Here is an 18,245-nt window from a genome sequence, read left to right on the forward strand (position 1 = left end):
ATTCTACAATTTAGAAACATAATTATTTCTCCTTTTAGTCCTAGATCTGTTATTTCCACACCAATTTGTGTGACTTACTGTGATAAAGGCATTTTAAAAAATCTTTTCTTAGGGCAGCTATCCTGGTACATCTGAAGAATCATTTGCAGCTATTCTAAAAGACTGAATGTAGACTTGTGAAAGAGACCAAGAATGATAACAGAGGTATTCTGAAGCCATATGTGCAAAGCTAGAATTTAAGAATGCAGTCATAAATCTGAACATATGGGCTTTTCTTTCTTTCTTTCCTTCCTTCCTTCCTTCCTTCCTTTGTTTCTTTCTACCAGGGATTGAACCCAGAGGCACTTAACCACTGAGCCACATCCTCAGCCTTTTTTCTATTTTTTATTTTGAAACAAGGTCTTGCTAAGTTGCTAAAGTCTTCACTAAGTTGCTGAGGTTGGCTTTGCACTTGTGATCCTCCTGCCTCAGCCTTCCCAAATGCTGGAACTACAGGTATGCACACCCATGCCTGGTTGCTTTTAATTTTCTCTCCACTTTTCCCCCTGCTCCTTTTCCTCTTCTCCATTCTCCTTCTCATCTCTCAGTGCATTAACATTTCTTAGAAAAAGCTATACCACACAATTTAGTCAGTCTGGGGAAACATTTTTGAGACATTTTAGAAAAAAATTCCATTTGGTGTGCCAAATTGTCAGAATCCTTCATTCACCTAGCCTGGTACCTTACTTTTTTCTGTAATACATCTTTGTTGTTGCTATTGTTGTTAATGGAACCTAAAAGAATCTGCCTTATCTATCACCTATTACTTGAAATCCATACTAGAATGATCCAAACCAAAGGTTTGCCATCTTTGGTATACAAGGTTCATTTGCCTTGTACCATCTCTGATTTTAGTCTTTGGCCAAGGAAAACTAAAAAGGAAAATGTTCCAGATTGACTGTTTGTAGTTATACACTGCCTTGTATTTGACACCTGCAGGCTATTTCTTCATTTAAAACTCCAGATGAGGTATTCTCATGTTATCATCACAAATATAAGAAACAAAATTAACCCAAAGTCCAAGAAATAAAAGTAAAAATATAGCAAGGCATATGATAGTTAAATTTCTCAAAACCAATAACAAAAAGGAAAACATAAAAGCAGTCCAAGGAAAATAAGAGGTAGGATCAAATATAGTGACATAAAGATCTAGATACCAGAAGAGTTCTCATTGGAAGCAATGCAAGTGACAAGACTGAACCAGCATCTTTAAATGACTGAAGGAAAAGTAGTATAAACCTAGAATTCTGGTAAAAAATAGTTTTTCCCAAATGAAGGCAAAATACAGATATTTTTAGTCAGATTAGATGCAAAAGGATTTATCATGAGAAGACCTACGTGACAAGAAATGCTAAAGAAAGTTTTTCAGATAAAAGGACAATAATACCTGGTGGAAATCTGAATTCATAACCAAGAATAAAGAACTTCAATCCTCCTGCCACAGCCTCCTGAGTCGCTGGAATCACAGACCTGTGCCACCACACCCAGCCACTGTAATTGTCACTTTAAACAAAATAATAATCTAATAGAAAGTTTAATATATTGAGAAAGTATTGTATATGTGTGTAAATGTAACAATAATAGCATAAGAACTGAAAGATGAGAAATGGAAGTATGTGATTATTAGTTTCTCATATTCTGTGTGAAGTGGTATAATATCAACTGAAGGTAAACTGCAATAACATAAAGACATATACAATAAACACCAATGCAATCACTGAAATATTACAAGCTTAATACCTAATAAGAATGAAGAAAATCTAATGAAATCACAAAATCCAAGAAAAGACAAAGAGAACAAAGAACAAATGGGCCAGACACAGTGCTACTCACCTATAATCCCAGCTACCTGGGAGGCTGAGGCAGAAGGAAGACAGTTCAAGAGCAGCTCCAGCAACTTAATGAGACCCTGTCTCAAAATAAAAAATAAAGAAAAAACCTGGGGGTGTAGCTCAGCTCAGTGATAGAAACATTTCTGGATTCAATTCCCAGTACTATAAAGGAAAAGAAAAAAATAACAAGATGAAAAACTTAAATTATATTGATTATTTCATAATGTAACTATCCTAATTAAAAAGCAAAGATTATGAGATTGGATAAAAAGAGACCCAACGATGTGTTGCTTACAAGAAGTATAAAGACACAGGAAGGTTAAAATTTAAAGAATGAGAAAATATTTATTGAATGGTACTCAGCAATTAAAATGATAAACTATGGGTTTACATTATGATGACTCTTGAAATAATTATGTTAAATGAAAAATGGCAGAAAAAATAGAGTACACCCTCTATGTTTTCATTTATCTTATTCTAGGAAATTGAATCTAATGTATAGTGATATTAAATCAATGGTTCCCTAAGTTCCTGTGTCGGGGTGGGAAGGGGCAGAGAGAAAGATTACAAAGATATAGGAAGCAACTTTTGGGATGGTTGGATATACTCACATTATTTTTTCCTATTTCTATATTATTATTTTTCTAAGACACTTGAAGAAACTATGTTTGCCATATCTCGAAATATAATCATGGTTGTGCACAGGCCAAGATTTATGTGTATTTATAACATAAGTGAAAAATGAAAAGATATATACAATCCCATCTGTTATAACCCAAATTATTATCTTCAAATAAGCAAAAGAAAAAATACAATACAAAATTTCTTTCTGGGCATATTTGGCAATATCCATGGCAGTTTTCCTTTTCTAGAAGCAGGGAGAGCAATTCCCTCCTGTATTTACCTGCATTTATCAAACATCTTTTATGTGACAGGCATTATTTTGGTAGAAACATATATGTGTTAGTTCGCATAACCCACAAAACTTTTAAGGTTGTTAGAATAACCGAAGTCTAGGTCAGTTAGTAACTTTATGACAGTCACCCAGCTAGGATTTGAGACCAGGTCACTATTTTTAACTATAAAATTCTTTTCTTTGTATCATTTATTTTTTTTGATATTTTTTATTTTTTATATATATATGGCACTAGAGTATGCACATTGTCTTGATTATTGTAATGGTTTCATAAGTGTATACATATGTCAAAACTTGCAAAATTTCATTCTTTAAATAGATACAGTGTATCATGAGTCAATTGTGACTCAATAAAAGTATAAAAAACTCAGAATATTTTAATCTTCATATTCATGAGGAAATTGATGTTTAGAGGTAATTTTGCTTAGTGCTACACAGGAAAAAATCCATTTGCTTTACATATATTATATTTTTACTCATCCCTGAATTAACAATTTAAGATATGTATTATTTGTATCAATTTACAGAAGAGAAAAATGAGCTTGATAGGATTTAAGTAACTAATTCATGATCACATAATTTGCTGTTAAACTAAGCTGTGACCCATATCTCTCTGATTCCAAAGCTTGCTTGTTACTATTCAGCATCCTGACATCTGTGGACTATAGCTAAGATCACTGAGTTAAGGAAGGAAGGAAGAGAAGGAGAACAGAAGACAGAGAGGATGAAAAGAAGGAAGGAAATCAACACTGAGCCTTGAGAATTCCCTCCAAAGAGACACATGTGGAATTACCCAGAGGAGCATGTCTGGATCCTCCACACACCAGCACCCAGTGAATGATGTTGATGTGTATATGACAGTCTTCTTGGTATTCCTCATGTTGGAAGTAATTTTCCCAGCCTAATTAGAACCCTAGCCTTTCCTTATCATTCTACAAAGTGGGCCAGTGAGAGTGAAGCCTTCTTAATTCAACCTTATAAAAGCAAATAATTTCTAAACTTCATTAATTAAAAAAACTGTTAACATTTATTTAATGCCAGATACTCTCTGAGAACTTTATATATATTGTCTTATTTAACACCCAAAATTCTTAAAAGGAACTTACTGAATATTTTCTTCCATTAAAACATGAGGAAACTGAAGCTTCATGAGATTAAGTTACTTTCCCAAGGTCTTCCAATAAGTCAGCAGAGAAACTAGAAATAACAATTTACATATTTCGAGAATGCGTTTATCCTCTATGCTAAATTACCTTGTAGTATTTCTCTAAAAGAGTTTGTGGTGTTAAATAATTGAAAACATACCAGCAATAATTCATGACAATTCTTGGTGCTTGATCCCTACTAGTGAAGGTAACTTCGTGAACTACAACCCCTAACAATCCATAGATGAGACTTCACAAACCAGAGGAAATACTGCAGGCTCTTTAGGAGGAGGAGATGTGTGACACTAACTTGATTAAGAACAGCCACCTTGGTGAGGGAAGGTGAAATCCCAGGGATACCTTGGGGATTACTGATTTTTATCAGGGTCAGGATGGATTAGGGGAACAGAGCAGATCGACATCATTTCTATAAATGCTTAGAAAAAGATGTCAAAACTTCCCCCTCTTCTCTGAACACTTTTCTGAAGTGAACTGGTCCAGTTCCTCAGATTAGAGAATAATCAGGAGAACTTCTTTCTCCTCTCTCAGAATGACAGAACCCATAGTTTCCTTTCTCTGTTGCTTCAAGAATTGTATTCAATTTACAGAATATTTAAAAAACCCAACCCCTCTACAATAAATAATCAATACTGTCTGTTATAATTTGGATCTGAAATGTTTCCCAAAAGCTCACATGTTAAAGGTTTGGTCACCAACTTGTGGTACTGTCAGGAGGTGGTGGATCTTTTAGGAGGTAAGGCCTAGAGGGAGAAAGTTAGGCCTTTGGGGGAAGTTAGGCCATTGTCCCTGAATGGCATATTGGGACCCTGGCTTCTTCCTTTCTCTTTGGTCATAAAGTAAGCAGATTCTCCCCATTACATGCTGCACATCATAATGTTCTGCCTTTCCACAGACCCAAAAGCAAGGGAACCAGCCAAACATGTACTGAAGCTTCTGCAGCCATGAGCCCAAATAAACCTTTCCTCCTTTTAATTAGTTTATCTCAAGTATTTGTCATAGCAGTAGAAATCTGACTAACACTGTAGGTGATCATATATGTTTTTCACTTATTTATTTTTATTATTATTATTTTTATCATATATTGGGAAAAAAGACAAAAATGCACATATTCTTCAGAACACTAGTGGTTAATTACCAGATATGTGACGGGAAGGAGTCTTTTTTCAAACTTGTATTTTGTTTAGATTTTGTCAGTAGGACTCATTTTCAAAGTAGATTGCACACATTTAAAACAGATAAACGAAGTGGCCTCTTGCTAATACAGATTGATCTTACATTTGCATTTATACCATTCATTTATGATGATGTAGTTGATCAATGTGGCTTCTGTGATGAACATAAATATTTGAAATTGGGCTTCAATGATGCCTCCAGAGACACAAATCACTTCAGCATCTCATGAAATGAGAAGCAAACTTTGGTAGGATGTTGGCAGCACCAATGCAAAATGCCATGTGAGACAGGGTAGAATTGACAGATAGGGCTGAATGATCCTAAGAGAAGAATGGTTCCTGTGGCTGGAGAATGGAGAAAAACCTCCAGGGGTTGGGACTGGAATCAATCTTGGAGGTAAATAAGGGTTTGTTAGTGAAAGAGAGAGATATAGGAGGTGGAAGTCCACCTGAACCATCTGTCCTTCTCTGCCCATTTAGAATTTGTCTCTGATGTGGATGGGGCTTTGGCACTTTGTGCTGTCTGAGCAAAAATCTGTGTATATACAAATGTCTCCTTTGCTGACCCAGAGCTTCTTCAGGTTAGGTCTATATCTCACTTACCTGGGTTCAATGTCGTCTTCTCTCTTCTCATAGCAGTCAGTGCATGTTTATTTGATACATAAGGTTCCAGATGAGGGAGAGAGGCACAAGGTGTGGAGCAAGAGTTTATCTCTCCCCAGTTTCAAAAGAATCGCTAATTCAGGCCCTGCTCCATAATTCCTAAGCTAAGAAACAATTCCTCAGTGCTGCACTGTGAAGGTCCCGGGGGCTCAACAGGATGCTTGGTTTTGTTTTGGGCCAGCTTGAAAAATAAACAACACAAAGGCACAAACCTCCTGCTTAGACTGTCTGCACAGGTATTTGGAAGTGCGTATTTTTATCAATTGATGTGCTGATGCTCTTTCTCTTTTAGCAGTTTCTTTCGTAATCATCCCAGAACCTTCATTAGGCACTTTGCTTTTAACTCTCAAGTTACTACCATATCTCATGTGATTCCAAATGAACTCACCTAATACCGCAGTGCCAGATACTGGGCTAGGTACTAGAGTATCTCAGCATCCATGAGCTGGGGGTTGAAGGCTCATAAGCATTGAGGAAGGTATAAAGTCAGACATAGTTGGTTTAACTACAATAGGGGAGCTGCAAGAAGACAGCGTGGTTAATTGTCAAGTGAATTATGCTGACAAGCGATGCTCTGGGGTTTCAAAGGAGGAAGGTGAGAGTTGTCAGGGAAGGATTTACAGAGAATGTGAAGATGAATTTGGAGGATGGGAAGGCTTTATACCACCCTAAAGTAAGTCAGAGAGTGCACTACGCAAACTGAGCAAAGGCTTAGAGAAGGGATGCACATTCCATGTTCGTCATGCCATCTGGTTTGACAGAAGGGGAATTTTTTCTTATAGAGATGTGTGTGTGTGTGTGTGTGTGTGTGTGTACACTAGCAGCAATAAAGTAGTGACAATGAACATTTATCGAACACATAATCCTTGTCAACACTGAGCTAAGCACACAATAGTTATGATCTCAATGAAATCTCACAAAACCTATGACATAATCAGGGCTCTGCTTGCCTCTATAGTGGTTTGGGGGAATGAGAAAATGATGACTCCTGGGACAAACACATCTCAGGGGAACATGAATTGGAGTGACTGAGAAAATATGAGCCATGCACCACTCCCCAACTGTACCCGGTGGTGGAAACACCATGACATGACATTTATCAAGTGGAGAGTATGGACCAGGCTCTGAGATTGTGATTCACATGTGCATGGACATTTTTTACTCCTCTTAAATGCTCCATGGCATATGATTGTCCATTTCCCTATTCCTTGCAATTCCATTTTGGAGAAATGAGGGTAAAGCAAGTTGGAGCTAAGCTTTGATTGCTAGGCATGGAAAGTTGACTTTATTTGATAGGCTTATAAGACTTTTACTTCTACAAATCAGTGAATTCCTGGCAAAGCCTTCCTAATTTGCCCTGGTCTCCCACTCCTAGCCCAGAGTACATTCCATATCAGGTACTTACCTCACACCCAGACATGTTTATGTCTTTTATCTTGCTCTTTCCATTTGGAGGTCACCCTCCAGCCTCTTGCTTCTTATAATCAATGGCTTCTCTGGACATTCCCTTTAAGGAATGGAACAAGGAGGTCTCTGGTCACTGTGCACATATGTTCTTCAAAGGCAGGACAGTTTCTCTTGTCTGAGCCCACATATCACTAAGCATATATCTTTGGATTTGGTAGCAGTTATGTGAAACTTTCCCAAGACCCCCACCCCTTCCATTTACTCAAAGCAGTCTACCTCGCTGGTCTACCTGGCTTCTGGCACTTTGTTTCTACTCTAATAAGTTCTATCCATAGCAGAGCCTAGCCTGCACCCCTGTGATGCCCATTTCTGCTGTTTCTTGTCTGCCATTGATCTGCTGTTCCTGGCTTGCCAGCTTCTAGATGCTGTGCATGATGGTTCTTTTGTTCCCTGGTTTGAATCATTGTTGGGTATCAACTGAACTCTACTCATTCAGGCATGAACTCTACTAATTCTGGCTCCTCTCTTCCATGCTTACTTGTACAAGAAGAGCCTTGGCATTTCTTGCTCCTAAACAGGGTTATTGCTCTAGCTGGTCTGCACCTGCATGGCCATGCTTGGGGTTACAGTACTGAAATATCTTTATTGGCTCATAAATGGCCATTGCTCCAAGCTCTTCAAGGCTCCTCTGCCACTAGCCTGCTCTGATCTGACTGCTGAGATCTCCTGAACTTGCTCCAAATCCAGCAACTCAAGTATTAATGCTTAGCATAACAGGAGACTACAGGTCCTGCCTTAACCATAAAACTCTTTCAGTTCTGATTGGGCTAAACAAATTGTTCAATATTTCGAATTTCACTCTTGTCTCTAGGTCAACAAAAGCCCAGCCTTCCTTTGAATTAGCCACTTTCATTGAAATATAATGAACATTTTCATTAGAGGAAAAGACTTCCAAATGATGGGAACCATCCATCATTTATTAAGCTCTAATTCTGTATCAGGTACTTTGCTGAGCACTATACTAGAAACACTTTAACTTATGCACAAGTTTTTGTGAGGTTTATAATAATATTTCACCTATTTTGTACTTGAGGAAATAAAAAAGCTCATAGATCTTGCTCCATACTAGGAAGTAGCAAAATTGACATTTGAACCCAGGCCTTTCAGGCTAGCAAGCCCATTTGCTGGGCCTTGAAGATCATCCCCATTTCAGTCATTTTCTGTTCCTTCAAACTCAGGTGACCTCAAGGAATGCCTTTTCCAGTCACATTATTTCCCTAGTAGACATCTTTGAGTTCTGCTAAGTACACTCTGGATTGATGGAACTCTTTAGATCACATCTTACGATGGTTTTGAGCTTTGGCTGAGTAGCAACTTATCTCAGTAACATAATTACATCCATTTGGAGCACCTATTTGTAGCAGATTATTTAACATAGCATCCAATAAATCATGCCTTCTTATGTCTGTACTCCTTTGCAAACTTGGCTGCTTAACCCATCCAGAGCTGGGTTTTATTTCCCTACCCTTGAATCTGGACTTAACCTGTGACTTGATTTTATCAAGAGAACATAGTGGAGTGATGTTCTGAAACCTTCCAGCCCAGTCCTTAAAAGATCTTATAACTTCTGCTTTTGCTCTCAAAAGCCAGCCTCTACATAAAGAAATCTAGGCAATTCTGCTTCAGAGAGGTTATCTGGCAAGGGAGGCCACCTAGAGAATTAGGCACTCAGCCTCTGCCAACACCAAGCTCTCAGACAAGTAACAAGGTGCCCTTAGTCCTCTCTTGCTTACTTAATCATCTCAGCTGACTCCAAGTGTGGTAAACACATGCCATCTACACTGAACCTGTCCAACTCACAGAATCAGGAGCAAAGTAAGAGTTTGGGGTGCTGTGTAATATAGTATATACAAAGAGAGAGGTTAACTTTATTAAAAGTTAAGATCTAAAAAATAATTTATAATCGTCAATAACCTTTTAGATTATAGATTGACTTAACAACAATTTGATTCTTTGTTCTTGACTGAGGGTTAAACAATTTGTTGCACAGAGAAATGTTATGAATTCAAAGGAAATCAAAGGAAACCCTTCATCTAAGGAAATTATTATTGAAATAAACCTTTGGTATCCAACATCTTCCCAAAGTCAGCAAGTAAGCAGAATAAAGAATGTCCTTGAGAAAAATCTACAAATGATTTTTTATCTAGACATTTCTTTGAAAATTTCTCTTAATTATGTCTAGGGAACAAAGTCAGAGAAACACAGAGATGGGTGGTGAGCATGTTGCAAGATGAAAATGTAAATGTAAATCCCACAAAATAGGCACTATTTCCTATTAACTTCCTTTCAAAAAGTATTTGGAAACATTATAGATAATCATATATGTCTACATATGTGTGTGTATATATATGTATATATATATTCCATATATTATATATATATATTATATGGAGTCATGAAGAGCAAAGTGAGTCCCTTCCTCCTGGGAACAGCTCAAATGCTGAAGATGATTTCATATCATATACATGTACTCCTATATTTAAATTTAGCAAGAACTTATCAAGTGGTAAGCATGCTCCAAAGCATGTCTGTCTTCTACACAGCATTAAAACAATAGTGAACCTCAAAGTTCTTCAGAACTCCTAAAGAGTTCTAATATTTTATGACTCTGATTTCTGGCATGCCAGTTTTTTTATGGTCTCCATATATATGAGTGAATGAAGAAATGAATGAATGTCTGACCGAAGAAGATGAAGGAAAGAGGCCTAAAGGAAGGAGAATGAGAAGAATCAATGTTGGAGGGATGGGGAGGGTGAATCTAAAAACAAAGTAGTTCATCTCAGGGCATGGACATTGACTGAAACTTCCTCAGTTAGAAAAGTTGTTCTCTACCAGGAAGAGCTTCCATATCTTAGAGATTTCTCAGGCTTGGAGGCAAACTGAGCTCAGATGAATACATAGGCTAGTCAAAATGAAGCATGACTGTTAGTTGTCCTAGTAGTGTATGGCGTACAGACAATCCTGCTGTGGGAAATGCAGTCCTGGCCTCTGTCCTAGACAGATTACCCTTGTGGTTGTATGTCCAGTCATAGTCAGTGGACAGGAACAGGAACAAAGAGATGGGAAGTGAGTACCTTCAAAAGACCCTGGAACATTCTTGGCATGAAGTGTTGAAGTATCTGGGATGTTTAGTCTTTAAATAAGAATTACAGGGAATTAATAATCATCTTCAGTATTTGAGCTATTCACAGGAGGAAGGGACTCACTTTGCTCTTCATGACTCCAGAAGAAGGCCACCAAGCAGAAGTTCTATGTCTATAGGATATAAAAGTGATTCTGAATAAAAGCTCTTTGTGGAGTAGTGGCTCAAGATCCCAGGAAGACTCAGTTCTGGAGAGTTGTATTTCTTTCAGTTACTGTAGGACTTAAAGAAGTGTGGCTTTAGAGAAGATCAAAGGATAGAGATGTGAGCGGGGTTGGAAGATATCTTGACCATGGGTATTCAGAGAAGAAATTTTGGAGCAGGATGGCCTGGGTTAGACTCCCAGCTTTATTTTGGGCAAATTACTTAGCCTCTCCATGACTCAGTTTTCTTATCCATAAGATGGGAATAGTAATAGTAACCACCACTTGGGAATTGTTTGAGGATTAAATGAGCTAACTCTTAGGGCAGTGTTGGTATATGGAGAGTGCTCTAAAAGTGTTAGTTGTGATTCTATTATTCCTACAAGAAGGACAGGAATCGTCAGCTTGGCAGTCAGGTTGCCCTCTCTCCTTCATGAGGACATGGTGCGTCACAGATTCACAGATCATACAACTCTTTCACGTGGAGCAACTGATGTACTATTGGTAGGGTGGATATTGCAATCTCCAGATGAGAAGACAATGACTTAGCAAGTGAAGTGGGAAAGAGTCCTGGCCTGACTTGAGTCTTGACCAAGTCTAGCAGTCATTTGCCTGCACTAAATTGCCCCTTTGGCAATTTAGTTGGGCAACAATAACCTAAGGATGATTCTGAATAAATGAGTATATTTAGCTTTCAAAAGCATAGCTATCTTGCCAGGTGTGTGCATACCCGTAATCCCAGTGGCTCAGGAGGTTGAGACAGGAGCATCATGAATTCAAAGCCAGCCTCAGTAACTTAGTGAGGCACTAAGCAACCCAGTGAGACCCTGTCTCTGAATAAAATACAAAAAAGGGTTGGGAGTGTGGCTCAGTGGTTAAGCACCCCTGAGTTAAAAAAAGCATAGCCATCTTGCTCTCCATGCTAAATCTGAGGAACAATATATCTGTGAATTATATTTCCATATTTTCTCTTTAAAAGTAAATAGTTGGGAATGGGAATGTAGCTTAGTGGTAGAACACATGCTTAGCATATGCAAAGCTCTGGGTTCAACCCCCATTATCAATAAACAAAAAGAAAAGAAAATAATTAAACTGATAAAGGAGGTTACTTCTGGTTCACGAATTCTCTTTTTGCTATAAAATTTTCATGCCACGTCCTTCAGCTGTGATGATTGAAAGTCAAATTATGAGCCTCAGGGCAAATGCAATATGAATTTTCAAAGAGCCTTCCTGAAATTATAACCAGTTTCCCCATATTAACCTCCATGGATTTATCTCAGTGCAAGAGTTGATCATACAAAACAGGTGATGAAGTGATAAATATGTTTCCAGGTTTTTCACTTGCAGATTTAATGAGGTCAGAGCCACAGATGCCAGGAAAGATGCTCAGTTCTTGTGACATTCCAGCCCCTCGTATTATTCTACCTGAACCGAGGAGCCTTTGAGGGTGGCAGGCACTTCAGGGGAGAGAGCCTTCCCATCTCACAGTGAGAAAGTGGGCCCCAAATACCAGGACTACTGATCCTTAGAAGATTCCATTTTTTTCTATGATGTGATTAAATGAGATAATATATGTAAAGCATTGGAAAGTGTCTGACCCCTGGTCACTTCTTAGGAGAGGCTTTAAAATAAAAGTTATGCAGAAAAGCCAAGAATACTCTTTTGGTTGATTTTACCACCTTTAAAGCTTTTCCAGGGAGTTTTGCTTCCTTTGTATTATTTACCCAAATTCCATTTAATAATCAATTATGGTATTTATTCCTTGAAATTCCAAGAACTGTAAGCAAAAATCAGTCACCTTTCATATGCTTTATTTTAAACTAACATTTTACTAAGGACATAGTAAGAATGAAACAAATGTAATAATTGGTTTCAAAATGCTCAAATCAGAAAGAGTTAACAGAGGTAGTGGGATACCATTTCTATGTATTTAATTATTCTGAATTCCTACTTCTTCTTCATCTTTTTAATCCTATTGCTTATTCTCTGTTCAAACTAGATCTTGAGGCATTTTTTTGTGTGTGTATGTATGCCTCTGGGAAGGGTTGTTATGGGAGAATACAGAAAGATATAAGTCAAGCCCTGGCTTTTGAGTTTCTAAATATGTTTGAAAACTCGAGGAGCAGACAGTAGTTTGAAAGAACGTTTTTGGATTTGAAGAGCATAGGAATTTAGATTCCCAAAGTCTTTGCTTTGAAAGAATTAGATCAATCAGAAGTGTTTTCCCTCCTGTTTCATAACAGGTAAAGATTTTCTGGGCTGATGGCAGAGAGCAAGAAAGGAAACAATAGAAATAATTTGGGGTGCTGTTCCCCTACTACAGGTCCCCTGACACTCAGAACTGAGTGCTCAGAGAGAATGTGAGGATGTGTAGGGAATTGAGAGCTTATCCTGGCAGGTTGGGGACAACCTGGAGCAGAGAGTATCTGTCCTTAACTTTCTAGAGATGGTATGTGGAGTGTCTAGGATAGATAGCTTTGAGAAACCTTTTTAGAGCTCAGCTTTGCATGGAGAATAGGAAATGATTCCCATGCACCAAAGAAAAAGAGAGGAGAACTCAAGATAGTATTGAATTATGAGAGGAAGATCATGGGGCTAAGACCACTATTAATTTATAATAGAGAGTCAGAGGGAATGGGCTGCATCTCATCATTCCAGCATGAACTAATAATGACAACCGAAGGGTAACTGCGCCATCCATACCTTTCCCACCCCTGATTACGCTATAACACCAAGAACCCAGAGCCCATACTCAAACTGGGGAAGGTGTAGGGACTGGGAGTAGGCTTGAGTTGGTTAAAAAGATCTTAACTGTCCTAAATGGTGTTAGAATGACTGAGATTATTATTTGGGAGGTCAAATGGAAATTAAGTCCAATTATTTAGTAATAAAGGAAAGGTTCTTTGTGTGTATGTTTGTGTGTGTGTGTGCACGCACACACACACACACACACACACACAACTAAATTGTAGGCTGAGACACTTACCTATCACACAGGTCATTCAAGTTCAGTGTGACATGGGCCATGATGGGAAAAGGACAGAGCCTTCCGAAGCTCATAAGAGGTCACCTGATCCAGTCAGGAGTGGGAAAGTATATCAGGAAAGGCTCTCAGAGAAAGCAATGCTTGAAGGAAAAACTAAAGGAGTGAGAAGCTAGGAAAGGGTATTTGATACTGATTAAATGGTCACACAAAGGTGCAAAGTGTGAAACCTACTATTTTGTGGGGAGGGGAAAATGTAGCTGAAGAGTGATAGTTAAAGTTACATGTACTGGGGACAGGAGGGGACCAGGTTATGAAAGTCTTGCATATTATGTTCCTGTGGGGAGAAGAACACTCCACTGTAGATGTGAAACTGAGTATCTCTGTACCCCACAGGTGGAGGCAGTGGATAATGTGAGTTACCAGTTTCTAAGGTTGGTAGCATGAGCAGTCATCATCCAACACATACAGGTCAGTCATAAGCTTTTTTTTAATGTTTATTTTTTAATTTTAGTTGGACACAATATCTTTATTTTTATGTGGTGCTGAGGATCGAACCCAGCACCCCGCGCATGCCAGGAGAGTGCGCTATCGCTTGAGCCACATCCCCAGCCCAGTCATAAGGTTTTGAACAATTTGTTCCTGCCTTGTGCTGATTTCCTGATGTGCAATAAGTCACTTAACCATTATAACAGTTCTTTGAGGTGGGCGTGTATTTATTTTCTATTTTTCCGACGAAGAAATCAAGGTTCAGAGAGGCTAAGCAACTTGTTTGATGTCATAGAATGAGTACATGGGTATTACGCAGGGGGACAGCACCTTGCCAGGGAATTCTTGCCTGCTTGGAGGTATAAGCCTCCTAAGAAATTAAAACCTAGAATAATTAGTGACAAACAAAAGACAAAGTCAGAAAGATATCTTCAAAAAGTTGGAGCCCCTGATAGGTCCACTTGAGAGAGGAGCTGGAGCTAGACAACTAGAAAATGGCTCCTCTGATTTATTTAAGGGGGTATGGCAAAGGCAAGGATAAAGTTTCAGGGGTGGAGTCTTGCTTCATGATATCTTGCAGTCAGCAGGTTGATTGGCATCTTGGCAGGTCACACCCATCTCAGAGGGTCTGTGCTGCTACAGCAAGTCACCCCACCTCCAGTGATGTGTGGGACCTTTGGCAGAGCTTGAATAGGGCTCTCAATGTGTCTGGGCAGTCAACCAGAGGAAATGTCCACTGGAAGTTCCCAACACCAGATTCTCCTACTCACTAGGCTGCCATGTGCAATAGAGCCCCCACGCAGCCCACAAATGGCTCTCAACACTTGGGAAGGCTGGGAACACAGCCTGATTTTCCTAGTTTCAAAGTCCTTCCCCTTAACTTTAAACCACTTAACCCTGGAACATTCAGTGAGAGTAAGCAAAGGATTGAGGTGTCAGCTTCAGGGAAGAGGAGACAGCTAAACTTGCAACCCAGCAATGATTGCATTTGCTGAGAGGTTATTTGTGAAGTCTTCTTCCCATGCACTTGGGGACTCCTATTCCAGAGAAATTACCCGACCTAACATAAACAGTCCCAAATGGCCACCCCAGTGAGGTGGACTGTGGGATTGAGCTGGGTCATCACAAACATACCATGCGGAGGGGGCCAGTTGCATGGAAGCTGCTGTTCTATCCTGTCTTATTATCCTCAGGAAGTCTCTGTGAAGATTCTCATGGTAGACCTGCTTAAAGAAGAGTAGGTGTTATGATTCAGATATTAAGTGTCCCCCAAAACCTCATGTGTGAAACAATGCAAGAAAGTTTGGAAGTGAAATGTTTGGGTATGACAGCCTTAACCTACTCAGTGAATTAATCCCCCTTTAGGGATTAACTGAGTGGTAACTAAAGGCAGGCAGGATGTGGCTGGAGGAGGTGGGTCACTGGGGGAGTGGTTTGGGGGTATATATTTTGTCTGTGGTGAGGAGAGATTCTGTCTCTTTCTGCTTCATGTTACCATGTTTCTAGCTGCTTTCCTCCACCACACCCTTCTGCCATGATGTTCTGCCTCACCTCAAGTGGGGCCAGTCTTCTATGGATGGAAATCTCTGAAACTGAGAATCCCTAAATAAACTTTCCTCCTTAAAATTGTTCTTATCAGTCTTTTGTTCACAGCAGCAAAAAAGCTAACTTTTTTGTTAGTCCACAGAAGAAGCAAAGGTTACACAAGAGTGAGCAGAGGGTGCAAGCAGACTCAGGGACATGTTTCTCAGCCCAGAGCCCACAACAAGGTGTGGAAGCCCTGAGGAGGGCATTTGCTAATAGTGAAGGTCACTTAAGGAGAGAGGCCGGCATGATGCAGAGCAACGGAGTCCTCCCTGATTGCTGAACTTGCAAAGTCAGACCAATGTTCCCGGGAGAAGTTTTAATACAGGTCCTGACCTTGGAGCAGATTCATTTATTTATGTAAATTATCTCTGAAGCATTATTTGCATTGGGCAGTCTATGCTTTAGTCAGGTGTGCTACTGAGAATTCTTGGGCAGTTGTAATGAAGCTAGTAAGATATGGGGTGAGTTGGGGGTGGGGCAGAAAAAATACAGGATGCTTAGAAGTTGGATCTGCAGAGCCAAGGGAGAAACAGGCTCATGCTCAGATGTGTTGAAGCAGGGGTCAGGAACTTATAGACATAGAAGTGAGAGGCTTAGGCCTTTGCCCCTGCTCTGCCACTAACTAGCTATGGGCACCTGGGCATGGGACTTCTCCTTTCTGCGTCAGAGTTTCACACTTATAAAATTATTAATAGTGTTTGATGGTTGTTGTGAAGAGTATATGAAATGAAATGTAAGTTGCTCAGAATAGACCCTACATTCGGTTACTCCTGTGATTCATGTTAGTTCCTATTTCTGTTATAACCACTCCATATGATATTTACTATTCTACACAGTTGTAGAGTAGGTTGGGAATCATCTTGCCTGCTGTCCTGGCCTGAGCTTCTTCTCTCAGCTGCCCCCAGAGTCAGAGGTGGTGTTTTCCTCTACAGAAGAGGGCTGGCCAGACAGGGAATGGATTCTGGAGACCTAGGATTCTCTTGGTCATATGGAAATGAGGACAGAAAATGTGCAAGGGAGCAGATTATTTAATCAGAAATGACATTACTGACTGCCCATAGACACGCCATTAGGGACTTTTGCTATTCATTCTGCAGGAGAATCTTGCCTGAGACTCAAGGAACCAGGTACAGTCTGATCAGCTGTGTGGCTTCTTTTCAATCTGCCCCACACAGAGTTATGAGCCACAACCCCTGAGTTCTGAGGGACTTAGCAGGGAGGCAGGCACTAAGCAAGGGTCTTAGATAAAAATTGCAAGGGGTGGTCACAAACTTGGGTTTGGGAGTCAGAATAGTGAAGAGCCAAGGGCAGGGGCTCAATCTCCAGATAGATCTGGATTGAGATCCTGACTTTGCCATTTATCAACCATGTGATTTGGGTGAGTTACTTTTCTTCTCTGAGTCTGTTTTCCTGGCTGTAAACCAGAGATATTTTAAACTGCCTGCCTTTTGGAACTTTTGTGAGTATAGTGCTTGGCAAATATAAATGCATATTAGATGGTTCTTAAAATGATAAAATCACTTAACAAATACTTATGTGATGATGCTTATTATGCACCAGGCACTATTCTAAGCAATTTTCAGGCATTACTTCATTTAATCTTCCGGAGGTAGAAATTATGCACAGAAGGGTGAAATAACTTGTTTGGAATCTCACAGCTAGCTGGTGGGTTCAAACACAGGCAGCCTGGCCCCACACTAGACTTAAGACCATTATGACATTCCATAAAGGACAATTCCCAGGGACCACAATGGTATCAATAGGAACTATAATTCAGGAGGCCCTCCCAACCCCCCACCACCTAGTAAGTCACTAGCACTTAACAGTGGCAAGATCTTCTGTTCCTTAGGGACATAATTAATCTGCACATCTAGCAACCACATAGATGATGCCCTGCAGGTCTAGCTTTTCCTGCCCCTAATTTCCCTTTAAGAAGCCATTTTTCTTGAGTGGTTCAGAAAACAGAGCCCCATGGGCTTGGTTTGAGCATTTCACTTTATTTTCAAGCTCATTTGCTTGTGGCTGGCCAGATGGAGACTGCCAGGGCCCCTCCTCCACAGTTAGAGCTCTTCTGGGTCTAGAATAGTGAGAAACCCCAAATCTGTAGAACAAAGCTCACCTTGGTTCCAGAAACCAAGTGTCTGCTTTGTTCTTGAAGTAAGTACTCACTTCCATGGTCACATACCTCCCTGTGCACACATTATCCTCATCATGACACTTAGCAGAGCAGGTTGAAATGATCTGCTTGTGTGAGTGAAATGAGGTGGAGAATTTCTTGCAAGAAAAGCAGTCAAAATGAAAAAAAGAACCAGGCTTCTGAGCAGAGAGGGAGAACTGGGCTATGAAGTTGCTGGTACAGCCCAGGAGGAGGCTTGGTCCCAGTAACATTCTGGGTACAGAACTAGTGCTGTCAGTTCAGGGAAGAGAGGAGGAAGCAGATTTCTTGTAAGTAGGTTTCTTCGGAGACAAATTTGAGTGAGAGGGTGCCTCAGAGCCTTGGCAGGAAGCAGGATGGAGATTTAAGAAAAGGGGATTAAAGAGAAAAATGTGGGTGATGAATTGGCTCCCCTTTGATATTTTTTGAGAGAGATAAATAGAGATTAGAATTGTGGTTCAACTTGTAGCTGAATTTATACTCAATCCAGA

The 18,245-nt window shown here is 39.7% G+C and overlaps 1 protein-coding gene across 1 annotated transcript in view; it reads right to left on the reverse strand.

Annotated features, from left to right (window-relative positions):
• The window catches only part of Trpc7 (transient receptor potential cation channel subfamily C member 7), a 187,072-nt gene extending 173,505 nt beyond the window's left edge, over positions 1–13,567 (reverse strand). The window contains exon 1 of the mRNA XM_071612796.1: positions 13,527–13,567. Coding sequence (XP_071468897.1) covers positions 13,527–13,567 — 41 coding nt within the window. The remainder of the gene's footprint in view (positions 1–13,526) is intronic.
• Positions 13,568–18,245: the final 4,678 nt, after the last annotated feature.

Source organism: Marmota flaviventris, chromosome 5 (assembly GCF_047511675.1).
Source record: "Marmota flaviventris isolate mMarFla1 chromosome 5, mMarFla1.hap1, whole genome shotgun sequence".
In the NCBI taxonomy this organism is placed as follows: Eukaryota; Metazoa; Chordata; class Mammalia; order Rodentia; family Sciuridae; genus Marmota; species Marmota flaviventris.